General features: G+C 48.9%; 1 protein-coding gene and 1 non-coding gene across 2 annotated transcripts; one reads left to right on the top strand and one right to left on the bottom strand.

Moving 5' to 3' along the window:
- Positions 1-45: 45 nt before the first annotated feature.
- Positions 46-9,057, top strand: COQ4 (coenzyme Q4). The gene is made up of 7 exons (XM_003407434.4): positions 46-238; positions 327-458; positions 1,756-1,852; positions 2,379-2,481; positions 7,062-7,191; positions 7,822-7,915; positions 8,443-9,057. The coding sequence occupies exons 1-7, from the start codon at positions 172-174 to the stop codon at positions 8,612-8,614; spliced, it is 795 nt and encodes a 264-aa protein (XP_003407482.2). The 5' UTR covers positions 46-171; the 3' UTR covers positions 8,615-9,057.
- A 3,303-nt stretch (positions 9,058-12,360) lies between these two features.
- On the bottom strand, positions 12,361-12,451 carry TRNAR-UCU (transfer RNA arginine (anticodon UCU)). The gene is given in 2 exon segments: positions 12,361-12,396; positions 12,415-12,451. It is a non-coding gene; the product is annotated as a tRNA-Arg (tRNA).
- Between the last annotated feature and the right edge of the window lie 228 nt (positions 12,452-12,679).

The raw sequence follows: 12,679 nt of genomic DNA, 5'->3' as shown, positions 1-12,679 counted from the left end.
CGCCTGGGTTGCATAGCGATAGGACCCTTTCCTTTCTATGCTACGGTTTTTCCCTTCGAGAGGGCATAAGGAGCGAAGTCGGGATCGAGTCCTTTTGACTTCTCCAGCACTCCGTCGCCGGAGAAATTAGGGGCGTCAACCTTGCCCGGCCGTCCGACCGCGCCTGCTGCCATGGCGACGCTGCTGCGGCAGGCCCTGCGCCCCCACCGGCTCCCGGCCAGCCCCCGGCCACCTGCAGGCTAGTGGTGCCAGATTCTGGGCGAAGGTGGGGTGGAGTTCTGTGGGCACCCCGCTTCTCTGACCTCAGCGTTTTTCTCGTCCCGCAGATGTGCCCCACCGGGCCGGGAGCCATGGCGTTGGCCTGCTCTACCCTGACCATATCCCCACCTCTCTACTGCAGAAGGCACTGCTGGCTGCTGGTTCTGCGGGAATGGCACTCTACAACCCTTACCGCCATGGTAAGGCCACCTGGGTCGGGGCGCGCACTCTTGTCTTGGAAGCCTGGGAGGGTCAGGACCTTTGTCAAAGCTTCAGTTTCCCATGAGTGATAAGGGGACAGACTACCAGGGTACCCACACCTGTGTGCACCTCATGATCACCCGGAACGTATATAAAAATGCAAATACTGGAGTCCAGCCCTAAACTCAACTGAATCTGAATTTGCCTGGTGAAGCTGGGAGAGAGGAAGCGTGGAATCTGGGCGTCTGCCTTTTTAAACTACTTACCAGGAGATTCTGCCATCCAGCCACATCGAGAACTTCTGACCTAAAAAAATGATTTATAAGCACCCATTCGGTTACAGGAGACCGTGGGTGATGTAAACGGTTAATGCACTTGGCTGCTAACCCAAAAGTTGGAGGTTCAAGCCTACCCTGAGGTGCCTCGGAAGAAAGCCCTGGCAATCTACTAACAAAAAGTCAGCCTTTGAAAACTCTATGGAGCACACGTCTATTCTGACCCATGAGATTGCCATGAGTTGGAATCTATTTTAAATAAATTGGTTATATTCAGTTATTACATCTTGCTCTAACTAAGCTTTCTGAGGTCAAGGACAGTGACTACCTTGTTCCAGTCTGATCCGCAGCATTTTGGATCGTGCCTGGCACACAGTACAAGCTCAGTAAATGTTAGCTGAATGCATGGAGTAGAACTTCTTAAGGTTCTGCAATGCCTTTCTCGTTCTTCCCGGGATTCTTTAGTACTATTAAAAATAGTACTGCCTGCTCATCGAGCACTTATTGTGACTGCTCACTGTGCTACGTGCTTTATGTGCATACTTTTCTTAATTTCACCCGTCAACCCTGTAAGAAAGGTGTTATCCACAGTTCACAAATTAAGACACTGAGGCTTAAGAAATCTGAAGCAATTTGCACAAGGACATGTAGGTCTAAGTGACAGAATCTAGGTTCAAATCCAGCAACTCTGATGGCAAAGCCTGTAACTATCAACGGAGCTTTTGCTTTCAAAGAAGTGACATACTCTGTTGTCATAATGGATGCCAAAGTGATTTATAAACTCTGAAGTGCTTTGTTAACCAGGGCCAGCCCACCGCAGCAGATTGATAATGTTAATAACTATCAATATATCAAGTCCTTGCTGTGTGCCAGGTGATTTACTAAGTATTCAATGTGAATCTTTATAACTAAGAGGTAGGTATTGTCCGTATTTTACCATATAGAGAACTAAAGCCCAGACCAGGTCACATAACTTACCTAAGTTCACATCTAGCATATGTGCCCATTTCTGTCCTTTCAGACATGGTTGCAGTTCTAGGGGAGACCACAGGACACCGCACGCTGAAGGCCCTCAGAGATCAGATGAGGAGGGATCCAGAGGGTGCTCAGATCCTACAGTAGGTTCCAGCTCTGCCTAGGAAATTGGGGCCATTCTTTGGGGATACTAATCTCTCTGGAGTCACATTATGTCAGTCCTGTTCTCCTAGGGAGTTTTCTTGGTACCCTGAACATGAATGGCTACACAAGTTGGGCTCTGTACAACTCCAGCGGTGCTATTCATCTATAAACTATGATACCCTTGGATTGTGCAGTGTGATGGCTTTGGCCCAGTTCCTGCCACAGGGCTGTATGCCTTCACTAAGCTCCCATAACACATGCCACCTGGACCCCTCCTCTTCCCTGCCCTTTGTAAGTACCATGATCACACTGCCTGCCTTCCTACCTACATTGTGCCTCTGCCCCTTAGCTTGTGGTAATCCCCTCTGTCCCCTCCACTGGACTGGCTAGTTGGAGGTTCTCCAGGGTTTGTGGCCCCATTGCTGCCCTCTGCCCTCCATCACTCACAACCTTGTTCTAGCTAGACCTTTCACCTGCCTTTGCTGGCACCCTCCCAATACCCAAATCCTGCCTTCTGCCTTGCAGGGAGCGTCCCCGGATCTCACTATCCACCCTTGACCTGGGCAAGCTCCAGAGCCTGCCTGAGGGCTCCTTTGGCAGAGAGTATCTTCGTTTCCTGGATGTGAATGTGAGTGTTCAGCTTCTATGCATCTCGCCATCAGCAGGAAAGGTAGAAGGGTGGTACAAGAGTGACATCTCAAGGAATGAGGGGCCTTGAGCTGTTACCATGTGCAGGAGAGCTTTTCAGTGTCCTGTGCTAAAGCTCTGTCATTTTCTGTGGGACAGGCAGATGGTCCAGGAGCATCACTCCAGTGTTAAAAAAAAAAAAAAAAAAAAGTGATAATACTGGCCAGTGTTTATTAACCTCTTACTGGCTGCCAGGCTCATACATGAGCTCAGTGAATCCTCTTAACAACCCTATCAAGTATGCTTTCTTCTCCCCTTGTAACAGATGAGGAAACTGAGTCTCTGAGCAGTTAAGCTACTTGCTAATTTCGCAGTCAGTAGTAACGGTAGCATGCCCTTCTGCACCATGTCCTCTAGTTTCAGAGATGGTGATTTGCTTAGGCTACATCAAGTTGTGGCACTCTTCAGTACCAGGCTGGGAGGATGGCCGTAGGGGTTCCCAACTCTGAGGAACTCAATTGTTTATCCAGTATCTGCCATGTGCCATCCCCTGTTCCAGGTGCTAGAGCTACAGCGGTAAACTAGACAGACAAAGGCCCTGCCCTCAAGGAGCCTATATTCTAGTTGGGGAGGTTGACAATAAAGCAGTAAAAATAAAAATTTCATATAAAAATTTAGGCAAAATATTTATGAAGTACTTACAATATAAGGAGCCCTGGTGGTGTGGTAGCTAAATGCTTGGCTACTAACTGAAAGGTTGGCAGTGCAGACCCTCCAGGCACTCCACGAAAGAAAGACCTGGCAATCTGCTTTGGTAAAGATTACAGCATAGAAAACCGTACGGGACAGTTCTACTTTGTCACATAGGGTCACTATGAGTCAAAAATCAACGGCACACAACAACAACTAAAATATACCAGGCACTATTCTCAGTGATTAGAATACAGTGAACGAAACCAGCAAAAAACTGCCCTTGTGAAGCTTACATTCTTACAGATAGATGCTCTGAAGAGAACGAGTTAACAGGATAGAGGACAACTTTGGTGCAGAGAAGGCACTGCTACTTCTGCTAGGAGATTCAGGGGAGGCCCCTCTGAGAAGGAGACCTAGGAGACAGTAAGAAGCCAGCCTTGTGGAGAGCTGGGGAAGAGTGTTCTGAGCGGAGGGAATGGCAAGTGCAAAGATGCTGTGTGTTTAAGGAAAGGGAGATTGGCCAGTGTGGTTTTAGAGGAATGGGTGGCAGAGAGGCAGCGAGTGAGCTGGGACCTAGCCAGAGTCAGGCCTTGCCAGGCCCCGGGAAGGATTCTCTATTTTGTAATAGGAGCAATGGAAAGCCATTGGAAGGTTTTGAGCAAGATAGTAACATGATCTGGTTTATAAAAGGACTTAAGATACATCTGGACCACCTCAATCTCTGCTCCCAACCCCTGCAACAAATACAAAACAAAAAATCCAACTCATTGCCATCAAGTCAATTCCAATTCATGGTGACCCCATGTGTTATAAAGTAGAACTGCTCCATAGGGTTTTCTTGGCTGTAACCTTTACAGAAACAGATTGCCAGGCCTTTCTTTCAAAGCGCTGCTGGATGGGTTCAAACCACCAACCTTTAAGTTAGCAGCTGATAGCATACCATTTGGGCCACCAACACACACACACTCCATCAGAGCACCTCTGCCAAGTGGTCACCTAGTCCAGCTCCAGGAACCAGCCAGGCTGGAAGAGGTGAAGGCAGTAACCAAAAATTGTTGCTGGATAGGGTTCCTCAAACTTGGCACTAATGGCATGTTGGGCTGGATAATTCTTTGTTGTAGAGGGCTGTCTTGGGCATTCTAGAGTATTTAGCAGCATCCCAGCTTCTATTCACTAGATGCCAGTAGCAGCATCCCCCTAAGTTGTGACAACCAAAAATGTTTGCAGATGTTGCAGGTGTTCCCTGGTGAACAGTTGAAAACCACTGCCCTGTGTTAATGACATCGGACCCCATAACCTGCTCCCCAGATTCTCCTGACACTGTTGCTTTGGCAGGGCAATCCCCTGCTGCATTTTATGCCATCTCCCTCAGATTTCACAAGGATGCAACTTATATCATCAGGGAGAACCTGCCAGAGTGACTTTCCCAGGTGCCACTCTGGGGAGGGACAGCCTTCTTCTGAAGTTCCCTCAGAGCCTTTAGAGGGGAGAGGGCAGCAGGGCAGGGACTGCAGGGCCACCCTGGGCACCTTGCCCAGCCACATCCCTAGTTGTGATAACAGCCCTGGAGATTATGACACTTCTAGAGCAAGGGAATGAGCAGCCCACAGAATGTGAAGGGACACCTCTGTCCCAACAGATTTAGGTCAACGTTCAAGGTGAGGCCACCCCCCCTGAGGCTGACATTGGTAGGAAATGTTGTCATCCTTGTGGCATCAAGATTACGGGCGTGAGCTCTGGAGTTCGAGTAGCCTGAGTTAGACTCCTGCCTCTCTTCCCAGTTTTGTGGCCCTGGGCAAATCATTTGACCTCTCTGAGCCTCATGTGAAGTAGGGCACTTGCACATTTATCCATAATGGATGGTAAGGCTGTTGGCTTTGGAATTCAGCGGACTTTCAAATCCTGGCTCTACTGCTTTATTAGCTGTGTGATCTTGGGCAAGTTACTTCATCTCTCTGAGTCTCATATTTCTTGTCTGTATCAGAGGCTAGTAACAGATTGTGGCAAGGATGAAGTGTAGTAATATATATAAAGAATATCATACAGTGCCGACACATAGTTGGTGCTCCATAGATGTAGCTGTCGCTACTATGATCATATCTTAGTTATCTAGTGCTGCTATAACAGAAATACCACAAATGGGTGGCTTTAACAAAAATTATTTTCTCATAGTAAGGAGGCTAGAAGTCTGAGTTTAGGGTGCCACCTCTAGGGGAAGGTTTTCTCTGTCTGTGAGTTCTGGGGGAGGGTCCTTGTCTCTTTTGAGCTTCTGCTCCTGGGAGATCTTCATGTGGCTTGGCATCTGTCTTCCCCCATCTCTGCTTGCTCACTTGCTTGTTTAATTTCTGTTCTATTTCAAAAGAGATTGATTAAGACACGCTCTACACTAATACTGTCTCATTAACATAACAGAAAACCCATTTCCAAATGGAATTATAACCACAGGTATAAAAAAAACAAACCAAACCCACTGTCCAGTCTCTTCCAACTCATAGCAACCCTATAGGGCAGAGTAGATCTGCCCCATAGGATTTCCAAGGCTGTAAATTCTTTATGGAAGCAGACTGCCACATCCTTCTCTCGAGGTGTAGCTGCTGTGTTTAAACCACCAACCTTTCGTTTTGCAGCCGAGTGCTTTAACTACTGCACCACCAGAGGTTAGGATTTACAACACATATTTTTGGGGAACACAATTCAATCCATAACAGATTACCTTCAGCATCACACAGCAAGTAGAACTCTGTATACAAAGGAAGCTAGGAACCGAGACCCACTGAGGCCCCAGGCACAGACCTTGGCACTGAGCCAGCAGCCCTAAAGCAAATGAAGATATCACATCTCTTGGCCTATGGACAGGCTGAGGCCATGCTTTGGGAACAGGAAGACCAGGCTGTTACTGTGCTGTATGGGTACTGCTGAGGACTCAGAGGCAGTGGGCGGGTAAAAGGAGGACAGCTGACATTCCTCCCTAGGATGACAAATATCCCCAGGGCCAGCCTTTATTCATGCATTCAGGAGTACATTCAAGAGATGCTTATTCATCCAGGCCCTGTACCAGGCACTGGAGATACAACAGTGAGCAAAACAGAGCCAGCCCTGCCCTGGTGCAGCTGACAGTCTGTTACAGCACCACCCATAGAAATGGAATACAGGCCACACAAGTAATTTAAGGTTTCCTCCTAGCCACATTAGTAAAAGCAAAGAGACATAAGTGGAATTAATTTTCATTTATTTTACTTAATCCAGTGTGTCTAAAATAATATCATTTCAACATATAAAAAAATTATTGAAGTTTTATGTTCTTTTTTTCATACTAAGTCTTGGAAATATGTGTATTTTATATGTACAGCACATTTCAAGGTTCAGTGGCAGGCAGCCACCGTACTAGATACACACATCTAGCTCAAGACAGACATTAATAATCACATGCATTAAATATGATCATGATCATATTGAGTACCACAAAGAGGTGCAGGATGCTACCAGAGACCATAACAGAGACCCTATCAGTGCGAAGGTCAGGGAGGCCCTCCTTGAGGAGGGGACACTTACGCCAGGTCGTGAGGATGAATAGGAATTGTCAAGATGAAGATGGGGGGTGGTGAGAGAGAATCCCAAGCTGGGAGCAGCTTGCGCTAAGGATCAGGAGCCTTAGGGCTGCTTTTCCATAGGGTATCGTGGATGAGTTGGAGTTGGCTAAGAGTGGTGGCAATCCCACCACATGCCCTGCCAAGGACTGCCCTGTTCCCAGGTGCAAACAAAAAGTCCCAAGGATTCTCTGGGTGGGTATGAGTTTGGTGGGATTGGTTGACAGAGTTGAGGAGAGACTGGAATAGTGGGCTCTGGGAACTGTGAGGAAGGGGTCTAGGAGACGCTTATGGTTGTCAGAGGGTCTCCCCAGACACCCGAGCACCCACCCGCTTCGTGGACGATGAGGAGCTAGCATATGTGATCCAGCGGTACCGGGAAGTGCATGACATGCTCCACACTGTCCTGGGGATGCCCACCAACATCCTGGGTGAGTGCCACCAAGCCAGCTGCTTTGAGAGTGGGGGCTAGGCAGGTGGGGTACTCCAGCTAGCCTCTCTTCCCAGGTCTCTTCAGGGCCAGGGCTCACCTGTCTCTGCCACCTACCAATTAGTTGACTCAATGCCTCATTGTCTGTTCTACCTGAACATCTTGGTGGCATCTCTGGCATGCATCCCCTCATCTCCATCACCTGCCCCTTTACAGCTCGTCCACTGATGGAGCTGCCTCTGATCACCGGGGCTTTCTGCCTCATTCTGCTCTTTAGCCACCTCCCTGCTCTGAAACCCTCAGCAACTCCCCAAGGCTTATAGGAACCATTCTAGACCCTTCAGCCTGGCTTTTGGGGTCCTCTGCAGTCTGTCCCTAAGCTTCCATTCTAGCTCTGTTTCCTTCTGCTCTTTCTTGGGCACTGCCTTCCACCCTAAGCTGAGTGCTCCATGGCATAGTACAAGCCAGGACCAGGCATGGTTGACCCATGGTAGTGGTGAGAGAGGAGCAGATGCCTACCTTTGGCCTGCAAAGCACACCACTGGCCTTTCCTCTTGGTCCCTGCTCACCACCCTCCCAAAGGTTTGCTGGTGCCAGCCCCGCCCTGACTCCCTCCTGCTCCTGCCCCCAGGGGAGATCGTGGTGAAGTGGTTTGAGGCTGTCCAGACCGGCTTGCCCATGTGCATCCTGGGTGCGCTCTTTGGACCAGTCCGACTCAGTGCCAGGTAAGTTCTCAAGTGGCTGGGGTCAGGGAAGAACTCAGAGGGGCCAGGGCCCTAGGAAGTGGGAAGAACACACAGGCCCCTGAGCAGCCCTGATGACTCTCCAGGAAGCAAGGGTGGAAGGAGTGGGGCAGAGGGGTGAAGCTGTGGCTCTCAGGGAAGCCACAGGGTGGGGGTCTCCAGGGCAAGGAGTAAAGCCTGAACATCTCATGAGATCCTAGGGATCCTAGGGTCTCTTGAGTCAGGCCTTAGTGCTGGGGTCAGAGTGATTAGAGACAATGGGAAGGCAATGTAGTGTCAGTTTCTGGAGTTAGGTAGTCCGTTAAATCTGGGCTTTGGCATGTTCAAGATGGGCACAGGATTGTACCTCTCTGAGCTTCCATTTTCTTATCTGAAAAGTGGGGATAATAACTACCTCCTTCATAGGTCTGTGTGAGGATTAACTGAGAAAATGTGTGTGAAGCGCTTCACACATAAAATGCTCAGCTCTTAGGGACCTTATGTGTTCTTTCTCCTCTGCTGCCCCACAGGAGCCTGCAAGTGCTAGTCTCGGAGCTGATCCCATGGGCAGTTCAGAACGGGCGCAGAGCCCCGTGTGTCCTCAACCTGTACTACGAGCAGCGCTGGGAGCAGCCCCTGAAGGCTCTGCAGGAGGAGCTGGGCATCACACCACCCCCTGTGGACCTCAAGGGCCTGGTTTAGGCCCTGAGTAACTAAGCCAGGAGGCCCTGGCCTGCCTCCTCCAACCCCTACATCCTATGAGGGCAGAGGGCTCCGTTGTCACTACCTTTGTTCCTTTTCTTTGAACACTGACGCTTCGACATCACTTATCATAATTTGCCAAAATCATTGCTAAGTGGCCTTGAGGGCCAACCCAGAAAGAAGTAGGCATTGCAGTGGAAGCTCCCAGGGGAGCCAAGAGCCTCCCAAGGACAACTGCACATGAACAGGGATGGGTTGTCTAGGCTCGTGCTGGGATATCCCAGATCCACAACCCAAGGACTGTTCTGGACTCCTCCCTATCAGAATTTTCTGGGGGTTAGGCTGGGGTATCCCCATGGGAGTGAAGGCTACACCCAATTCCAAAGGCCTCAGAAGGGGTAGGCAGGTGTCTGCTGTCTGAATAAAGGCTCCTATCAGGTCAAGTGTCTGCCTCACCTCCCTTTTCCCCCAGGGTTTGCCAATGCCAGTCCTGCCCATGATTCTGGCAGTTTAGGGCCTTCCCAGCACTGAGGGCAGAAATTCCCCTCCCAACCTGAACTTCAGCTCCCTGTCCCACCTTCTCTGGTCTGAAGTTGGGTAGATAGACTTGGATTCAAATTCTCAGCTTGTCCACTTAGGACTTGTCTGTTCCAGGAGGGCAGAGACCTTACTCTTCCCCTTCCCTGCACACAGTAGCGGCTCAGTATGTCATTGCTGAAAAAAATGGATGCCATATTCCATGCTGAGTCCTCCACCTGCAAGGTCTTAACTCAGTCTCCACAACACCAGAAGCATAGGCTACTGGGAGCCTCACTTCATAGTGAAGACCCTAGTCTCAGGTTCAGGGAGTCTCCTAGGGTTACACAGCTGGGATGTGGTGGACCCTGTTCTGGGACACATAGGTCTTGAGTCCTATCCTAGTAGCTGAAGGAAAGCCCCCCTTTTCCCTCTGCCTGATACAAGTCATATGTAGCTGACCCCAGAACAGTGTTCGGGGGAATAGGCTTTGAAAGCAGTGCCTTCCAGTAGTCATATTGCCCCTCTGAGCTGTTTTCTGTATAGCAGGAGGGTAGTATAGTTATTTCACAGCAGTCACCGTGAGGTTCAGTAAAATCCTGTGTGTGCACGTGCACACGTGTGTAGTGCTTAGCATGTGGTAACTACTTGGGAAGTGCAAGCTGTGGTTTGTCAGGAAGCCAGAGGTAATTTATTCTGCACACACCCAGACTGTGGGGACTAATACAGCTCAGAAGCCCTAATACCAAATGGAACTAAATATCAATGGGGTAAGCACCTCCTGTGGGTCCGGGGCCAAACTACTTCAGTCCCCTTGGGAGACTTAATTCCTTCAAGTGAATCCAAATGTCAGTTTCTGGTAAGTCTGGAAACTTAAGTCTGATGTTAGTTCCCTAATGCAGTGCAGATGGAGTTCCGGCAGTGGGAAGGCACCTACTGTGAGCTCAGTCTAAGTTAGGCCTATCCCACTAACGATAGGATCCAGCCCCTGCCCTTCTTAAAAACCCTCAGTGGTTCTTCATTGGACCACCTCCTGGGATAAACTCCCCAGCCTGGCACACAAAGGCTTTTCCAATTGCTGTTCCCTCCACGTAGCCCTCCCCTCCCTATGTGTCCTAATGCATGAGCCCACTTCGATCATTTCACAAATATTCCCTGAGTGCTTACCATACATAGATGCTGGGAGTTCAGCAGTGATGGAGACAGTTCTTCCTGTCATCTTGGCATTGGGCAGTTGTGCTGGCTGATGGCCTTCTGTGCTAAGAATGTGACATGCATCATGTCATTGAATCCTTACCCAGCCCTAGGAGGCAGGGACCATGATGATTGTATTCCTGTTCTCCATATGAGGACACTGAGGATTCATAGGGAGAAGTGATTTGCTCAGTCTCACAGCTGGGACCAGGAGTGCAATCCAGATCTAACTGGAAAGCAAAGACAGTTAAATAATTACAATAACGTGTGGTGATCGTTTTGCCAGGAGGTACAGTGAGCACTTGGTGAAGGAAAACCCAGATGTCTAATTTCCAAACCTGTGCTAATGCCAGTCTGTCTTCCTAGAATGTCTGCCCTGTCTTTAGACTGTAAGCAACTTGAAGGCAGCCTGTTTTGCTCCTTCTGGGTTTCCTTTCCCCAGCCCACCCTCCCCAGGCCTGGCCCAGTGTCGGGTACTGCCTTGGTTTCCTTAATGTGACCAGCCTGGGTGGAGGAGAGCAGGTGGGCTGGTTCACCACTACCCTGCCCTATATTCTTCCTTGCCCACTTTGCATATGATTTTGGCAGTCAATGTGGAAATAATCACACTTACACCCATAGATTCTTGTGTGGTTAAGGTCAGAGCCTCCAATTCACTTTTTCTTTCATTCTTTCAACAAACATTTATCAAGCTTCTGCTATTTGCTAAACCCTGTAGATATAATCAGAGATAATCTCTAGGTCTAGATTTTGATCATGACCATGTAGTCAATGAGGCTGTAAGCTACAATTATAAACATATCAAGCACTATTTTGAATGCTCCCCATGAATCTCCACACCAACCCTGTAAGCATTATTAAAAAAAAAAAAAATTCCCATCTGGTCAATTCCAACTCATAGCCACCCCATAGGACAGAAGATTTCCAAGGAGCAGCTGGTAGATTCGAACTGTCAACCTTTTGGTTAAGCAGCCAAGCTCTTAACCACTGTGCCACCAGGGCTTTTAGTATGCAATATAAATATATTCCTATATTTGTATGTAAAAAGAAACTGAAACTTTGAACTTTCAACTGAGAAACTGAATCCAAGTCTGTTGAATGTCAATGTCCATGCCCATAACCACTGCAGCATATTGCCTCCTGAATGTGACACCCACCAGAAGGTGGTGCCTTAATTTACCCAGGTCCCCCAAAAGAATGCACCCTATGCTCCAAAAGAAATAGATCTAAATCCTTATCAGTCCAAAATTTTATCTATAATCCCAATGAATGGACCTTGAAATTGCCTCCCCTCCCCACCCTTTAAAAGCCTGCCACTGAACCATCTAGCAAAAAGATTAACCAGCTCTATTTAAGATCATCCCTGGCTGGTGCAAACTCGAGGCTGCTAACAGAAAATTTGGAGGTGTGAGTCCACCCAGAGGCACCTCAGAGGAAAGGCCTGGCTATCTACTGCCAAAAAATCACCCACTGAAAAGCCTATGGAGCACAGTTCTACTCTAACACACATGAGGTAGGCATGAATTGGAATTGACTCATGGCAATTTGTAATTTAAAGACAAATGGCAACTGAGCAATGTCCAACATTTTTGGTTATCAAGTGACTAAGTTATCAGAGGTCCAGAGCCCCACAGAGCTGGGAAGCTGGCCTAGCGCCCAGGGCTAGGCAAGTGGCATGACAAACGAAGCCCAAGACTTAGAGGTTATTTGCTGCACGGCATGAAGTAATCGCAGGCTGAAGTTAAGTACGGTGCCCTTTGTGCTGCCTGGTGTGTAGGGCTGCTTACAATGTAGTAGGGTGGGACACGATTCGTACACAATAACCGAGACACTAAATTTATTGCCGTCTTGAAAGCAGAGCTGATCCTTAGGCTGCAGAGCGGCCCAGGTTACTGTGCCTTAATACCCAAGCAGACAGTAGCCTCAGACTTGGGAGAACTGCGGGTCTTTCGAGATTTTCAAAGGTTTTTAAGCCTTATAAAGGTACTGAAGGCCATAAAATGTCGGGTGGAAGTTAAGGAGGAGTCGTCAAAACTCGACTCTGGTGGGACTCGAACCCACAACCTTTGAATCGCCACTCCAGGCTCAGCTAGAAGTCCAATGCGCTATCCATTGCGCCACAGAGCCGGCTGCCGAGGCGCGCCCACGGCTTACCTCTCCACCTTAAACAGCCCTTTTAGCGTTCTTCTAGGCGGAGCATTGAGCCTTTGTGAAACTACCCTGAACTGAGGCGCGGACTCCAGATTCTCAGCTGACACTAGGGATGGCGGTGCCCTTCTCCGCGGAAACGACAGGGGGATTGGGGCAGAGCCACCCTATTTCCTCCCCACGGCCTCAGGGTCTCCGCCGTCAGGA

Source organism: Loxodonta africana, chromosome 9, assembly GCF_030014295.1.
Source record: "Loxodonta africana isolate mLoxAfr1 chromosome 9, mLoxAfr1.hap2, whole genome shotgun sequence".
Classification (NCBI taxonomy): Eukaryota; Metazoa; Chordata; class Mammalia; order Proboscidea; family Elephantidae; genus Loxodonta; species Loxodonta africana.
The sequence above is the reverse complement of the archived record's forward strand: the minus strand, read 5'-3'. Positions and strand labels throughout refer to the sequence as shown.

Coding starts and splice junctions, on each gene's coding strand:
- COQ4 (XM_003407434.4), top strand. CDS start 172: ATGGCGACGCTGCTGCGGCAGGCCCTGCGCCCCCACCGGCTCCCGGCC. Junction 239..326: donor CAGCCCCCGGCCACCTGCAG/GCTAGTGGTGCC, acceptor CTCGTCCCGCAG/ATGTGCCCCACCGGGCCGGG. Junction 1,853..2,378: donor GAGGGTGCTCAGATCCTACA/GTAGGTTCCAGC, acceptor TCTGCCTTGCAG/GGAGCGTCCCCGGATCTCAC.